We start from the raw sequence: 6488 nt of genomic DNA, 5'->3' as shown, positions 1-6488 counted from the left end.
AGAGAGAATAATAAATGTGTTTTAAAAAATATATTTTGATTTTGTATGATAAGTCAGTTAAATAGATTATCAACTAATTTTGATAGGTCAAAATCCAAGACAGAATTGTTGATAATTATTTATTTGTGCGTTTTCTCTCATCAGCAGGTCTAGTTTGTTGGGAGAATGTTAAAATCCATTTGTCATTACTATCATCCGGCATCGTCAGAATTGTTTTCTTCAGTGTACCGTTTGAATAAATTCATCAACATAAGAACAAGTTAGTTGTTTATTGCTGCACAAACTGAAGCCTGTTTAAACTTTTTAAAAGGTCTCATGCTAATCCTTTGCTGTCCACCGCCTGTGGCACATTAGGAGGGTAATGAAAGTCAAACTGGGGGAACTGCACGACTCAAAATCCCTTTGATAAATAAAGCTGCTGGGAGGCGGTTTATTCCCTACGGCCTCTTACAGATCTCTGGCGTAGCAGCTGAGAATTTGGAGGTCTAACTAGCATGCACAAATTCACACTAATAACATGACTACTGTTTACACGCAACCAGGTCAGACTCGCACACAAATTACCGCAAGATAACGAAATATAAACAGAGACTTGACTAAAATACTTGCTTATCTGTGCACCCCTCCCGTTGTTTTTTATTGACACCACACAAAGGCTGCTGATGGGTTTTGGTGGGCAGCAGAAATGTGGAACGTGCCCGATCCTTGTGCGAGCGATAAGCACAGGAAAGTCAACTGCCTGCTGTCATGCGAAGYTCTGCCTTGAGTGCCAAGTTCAGAGGAAGTGGGAGTTGCGCACTAAGTGTACACCAACTGCTTTTTAAACACCTCACCTGATGTTCTTCTGAGGTTGCCGCTACCAAAACTAAACCCCCGCACCCTCCCTCCGTACTCACGCCATCCTCTCCTCCTMCACACACTTTCAGTGATTTCTGCACGCACCTACTGACGATACGTGTGAAAAAAAAAAACCTCAACAGTCAAGTAGTTTAACCAGGTGGCCGACATTTAAATAAACTAAGCTGGAAGAAGTTTTTCAAGCATGACAGCTGATAGGACAGAACATTAATCATGATAGCAGGATATGAGCAATGTGTACAACCTGAGGCTGGGATTTTGTAGGTAGCAAAACAGGGTGTTTGTACCCAGAACAAAAGCACACTGCAGAAATGAGAGATTAGATGTAACAATGTGGTAAAATCACTAGTGTCCAACATCACAGGAGATGCCTTCGTTGTCAGCTGCACCAAGCAAATATCAATGAAAACTCACGAGAATAAAGATCTACAGTTAGCAAAAACTGTGTGTAAAAGTGCATCGTTTTGTTTTATCACAGCAGGTCGTGTAAAAATCACATTAACCAGACATATCTGGCTTGATCACAATCTGTGTTGCAGTTTAGCTGGTCTGCGCCGCAGTTTCATGCGGGGTCCAAACAAAACAATAGCGGAACTAAACTCACAGACTTCTACAATAAACAATGGTTTTCAAAAAATGACTCGCCAAATCCCCATGTCAGTGAGTTATGTCAACGGAACCAACAGCTGGGTACTGTTTTTCTTTCTGTGTCTTTTTCTATTGTTGGTTTATCTGTTTACTGGCAGCGAATCCAGGTCAAGAGCGCCRCGGTTTGTTTCTGCTGTAGAGCTGTTTATGTAAGGCCGTACGGCGGCATACTAATTACAGAGAGCAGAGGATGGGGATTAGGATGACAGCCCTGGGAAGCGTATCTGTCTACATGGTGAGAAAATAAAGCTCTGCTTGGKAACTCTCCACCAAATGGGAAGCAGGTACTGATATGTCATCTTGTTGGCAAATGTCCAAGAAACAACATAAAATTTGCAGCTCAAAAACTGAGAATTAAGAAAGTAAAAGACAGGTAATTTGTTTTACTGGCAAAAAAATAAWATTGCATGTGACTTTTATTTCTACCCCATATAAATTAAAACATTAGCGACATTCCCTTTGGCAACTATTAAAGCTTAAAAACACTTTTGTTGCCAGCTGAAAATCTCGCCGTTCTAGTTCGGGGGATTTTTAGATATTCTTCCTGCAAAAGACTTCCACTTGTGAAAGAATCTTGTGCCATCTTGCATGCAAAGCTCTACAGAGATCTGCCCACAGGTTTCGGTTAGACGCCATTTTAATAGGTTAGGTTGAGACACTGAAGGAGTAAATGTAAAACATTCAACTTGTACCTGATGAGTCAATGAGTTTGWACTCATTGACCGCTTTCATTAAAGAAATTGAAAACACTATASTAATAGCTGTAACACAAATGCAAACAATACCTAATGCACCTGTACAGAGTGTTAAACAATTCAAAAACGGTTATTCCTTTTTGACAAACCTCTGTTAAATGCCCAGCAGAGCCATAAAACTCATCAAAACTGTCCACTTAATGTGTCTTCATATAGACTGAGTGGGTTTTTATCACTTAAAGCAAACCCTTTTAGTTGGATTTTATTTGTTATGAATTTAAATAATGTAAATATGGTACAGAAACAGAATGAGAGGCCCAGTCAGCCCACTGCTGACATGCCTCTGAGATGACAGTAGAGTTAATCAGTGATTAATAATCACAGAGCTGAACTGGCATGTATTTGTGCAACACATGACTCTAATCAGCTGTTATTATTCAGTTGATTCTGTGACGCTGACTTAGTGAGTGTTAACGTACACCGGTATYGCTCAAAGCCTCTTGAGACAGCTTCTGTGTGTGAGGTACTTGATATGCTCTCAAAGAAATTCTACTACCTGTTCTCTTTAACAGTTATCAGGTTTCAGTTTTGGACTTAAAAACATATTTATTAGATGTTAATTAAACTGGTCACAATATTATTAATTTTGAAAGTGCTTAATGGGCCAATATTATGCGTTTCTCAGGAATATACTGTATTTAAAAACTATGCCATAATAAAGGATCTATGTCACCTTTAGTGGTTATTAAAAGGCTATTTTTATTCTCTGTAAGAACCACCTTCCGCTTCCGTTTCGCCCATTTCGGTGCCGGGATGGGGGGGCTGCCATGATGCAGTTTACTTAGCATCTGAAAATACATTTCCTCAAAGGTATTTTTAATTTGAAAAGAGCTTCACCGAGTGAGCACTAATGTTGAGAGCTCAGCAGACAGTTAGGTTTCACTTTCACTTTCATCCGAGAGCCTGCAGGAGTCATGGGCGGGGTGTGTGGGGTGGGGGGCGTGTGCTCTGCCATGAGGAAGTTCGGCTTAACGACACGTCACAGGGGCGTTTCTGGTCCCCACCTGTCGTTTTGCTCCTCAGCATGGCTGCCTACAAACGCTGCAGGATTTCTCAAACATGCATGAATGAGTCAGTGCAAGGCTTTGGGCATGTTTTTTTATGAGAGTATAACATTATTATATGATGTAAAACTCAAAAAAGTTTATTTTACATGATATTGCCCCTTTAAACACACGTCACTGTTTAAGAAAGTTCTTAACAGAACYTCATAAAAAGTCAGATTAGTTCAGCCTATTCTTGGTTGGCTCCCCAYTTTATTCAACATTCACAGTCAATGAAAATAATTTTGATCTTGCTGGTTGAGATGTAACATCTGAACAAACTAATGAACCACAGGCCTTCGGTTCTTCACCCTTTTTCATCTGCAAAATCCAGTTCTGTGCAGTGAATTTATTGTGTAAATGCTTATAAAAGCTATTTTTTCAATTTATATATCAAAACGTTCAACTACTTCAGGACATTCCTGTATAACTTTCGGTACTCCAGCAATTTAGACTTTTAGAGATATTTAGCTTCTTCAGACACATTTTTTCATAGAGCTGTTTTCAACATCTTTAAAACTCTTTAAAATGTTTATAAATCTTTACTGTATGTTTTACCTTTTGTTCTGGTTCTGCTTTTTCAACTTCTTTGAGCTAATTTCAATTTCCTTCAGCTATCATTCTGACATTTTCTGCTATTCTTCTGCTAATTTCAGCTTTTTTGAGTTTCTTTAAGATTCTTTCTGCTATTTTAGGCAATTTATGCTTCTTTCAGCTGTTTTCTGAGTTTGTAGCAACATTGTAGCTAATTTGAGTTTTTTCAGCTCAATTCACATTTTGTGATTATTTCAACTTCTTACTGCTAATTCAGTAAACCTGCTCATTCTGTTTTTGTGGGTTAATTTCAGCTACTTTTTAAACTAATTTAAGATTGTTAAGCTTTTCAGCAAAAATCTTTTAGCATTAAGCATACATACTGCATTTTCACATGCAAATTCTAGTTCAAATATAAAGTCACTTTTCCCACAACTTGATTTTCAGGATCCATGTTTTTGTCTCTTTTAATCCCTCTATGTCTGTTTTAACTTGTGTAACAATCCTTGAGTTGGCTAGTTGGACAAAGGCATCATTTTTTACACCACAGAGCAGGAAAATCTAAACAGTAMCCAGGAGTACAATRCATYTACAGCRTGACGGATCAGTGGTTAGCACCGATGCTTCACAGCAAGAAGGTCCTGGGTTCAAACCCCAGTTCAGACCTGGGGTCTTTCTGTGTGGAGTTTGCATGTTCTCCTCGTGCTTGTGTGGGTTTTCTCCAGGTACTCCGGTTTCCCCCCCACCCCCAAAAACATGTACAATAGGTTGTCTTCAGGCCCAAATCTCCCTGAAAAAGAGATCTGTGATCTCAACTCGACTTGCCCGGTTAAATAACGGTAAATAAAATTTACAGCAACCCCTTCAGATTTTAATAATCTTTCTTTTCAACTTGTAAAGAGTTTGTCAACTATTTTACTACAAAATAAAATATTGAGCTTACTCTATGAAAATTTCAACAGAGAATGCAGCTTCTCTTCCCTCCCTCTAACAGCAGATTATAATCCGGTACTTCTCACCACCACCTACAAATCCACTGTTCAGAAGCAACATTGAAGGACTGTAAACAGGCAATCACAGGAAACCAATCTCAAGCCAAAGCGGACAAAGATGAACCCTGTGAGCAGATGGAGATGACATGAAGGACGGTGTGTCTGACAGACAACCTGTCTTCTGTATGAGGCTGACATCTACACAGCCTGGTGAGGTACAAAAAATGGACTTCTTTAATCTTAAACTGAGACAGGACAAGGTCCTAGACTAGTGGAAAACTTCCTGCTTTATGCCAGTATCTAAAAATATAAAATCCATCTGCACTTAACAACTACAGACCAGATCCCCTAACGAGTCATATCATGTAAGTCCTGCAGAGACTGTGGCTGAGGCTTTCCTTAAGTAAGAACTTTTCAGGACACACTGCAGTTTGCCCCAGACAAAACCGACTGCATGATGAGGATTGTGTRCTTGGATTTTCCGGTGTTTTATCACAAATCAGCCTGCACTCAAGTCCCAAAATACACAACTATAACCATCTGAATTATTGAATACCTCACAAAGACAGAAGCAATTTACAAAACGTACCCAGATCCCCTGCAAAAATACCGGATGACTTATTTGTAGGGTGGTTCAATAGAATGGAGGATGAGAATGAAGAGCTGTTGGAAAACTTTGCGGGAGTGTGTTGTGAGAATGATCAGCTCATCTTGAATCTTGTTAGTGGACTAAGRACGAAGTTGAAAAATCTTTCCATACTGGGAGAAGAGGTGGAAGGTGGTGGGAGAGATTTGGGAGTATGCAGTTGGAAAACACGACTGACTCAAATTACAACACTGCAGAAAGGTCAATTCTTATCCAAGAGAAGGCTTCGATTGTTCTGTTTGCAGTGAGATTATTATGTGTCATTAAGTTTCTGTTAGATGTCTGTAACGGAGAAGACAATTTGACTTGCATCCATGTTCTGTTTCTAACAAAGATAGCTGAATCTGTACTAAAAACTTCTTTGAAGTTCCTAAAACTCAAGAATGAGAAACAAGTTGAGTTCAGGTGAAGTACAGGGAATGCCTGAATGTTGGTAATTCTCCAGTTATGAGAAAACATTTTTTCTTACCAGTGCAGTAATCTTTGCCCCCATGCTGTGGTACGGTTATCTGTTTGTAAACAACAGGTTTCCCCTCCAGAATGTTTTCATCGTGGCGATAGGACTGGGGTTTTAGTTCAGTCTGGGTGCTGTGGTGCTGTGCCTTGTGACCATTGCTTCCGTCAATCTGGGAGAAAATGGCAGCCTTGTCAAACAAAGCCAAGTTTCCCTCGAAGTCAAAGTCCGTGTCCAGGTCTTCGTTCGTCCCGTCACCAAAGCACTCCTCGTCTTTTGATCTCACTGACCCCCCGGAACCTCCGTTTCTCACACAGTTCCTCTTTTGTGAGGGGACTGTCACTCCTCTGCTGTTAGATGAACCTGCAGGTGAAGAAAAAAATAAGGTGACTCACTGTTCGTAGAAAATGTATTTAAAAAATGGGTTCTCTTTGAAGTGAAATACTAAATTTCAACACTTGACCAATATGACAAAGAAAAATTACTATTTTGAAACAAGATTAGTGACAAAAATTTGATTAAAATAACATGTATCAAATTCTTGAATGAACACCAACC

General features: G+C 39.4%; 1 protein-coding gene across 1 annotated transcript in view; it reads right to left on the bottom strand.

Annotated features, from left to right (window-relative positions):
• LOC106536635 (enhancer of mRNA-decapping protein 3) overlaps window positions 1-6488 on the bottom strand; it is a gene marked incomplete at its 5' end in the record, with an annotated part of 16784 nt that overhangs the window by 6589 nt on the left and 3707 nt on the right. The window contains 1 exon segment of the mRNA XM_014033944.1: window positions 5946-6293. Within this exon segment, the coding sequence (XP_013889398.1) occupies window positions 5946-6293 (348 nt within the window).

This window comes from Austrofundulus limnaeus, unplaced genomic scaffold, assembly GCF_001266775.1.
Source record: "Austrofundulus limnaeus strain Quisiro unplaced genomic scaffold, Austrofundulus_limnaeus-1.0 Scaffold1908, whole genome shotgun sequence".
NCBI lineage: Eukaryota > Metazoa > Chordata > Actinopteri > Cyprinodontiformes > Rivulidae > Austrofundulus > Austrofundulus limnaeus.
Note: the sequence above shows the minus strand (reverse complement) of the source record. Positions and strands in the feature narration are given on the sequence as shown.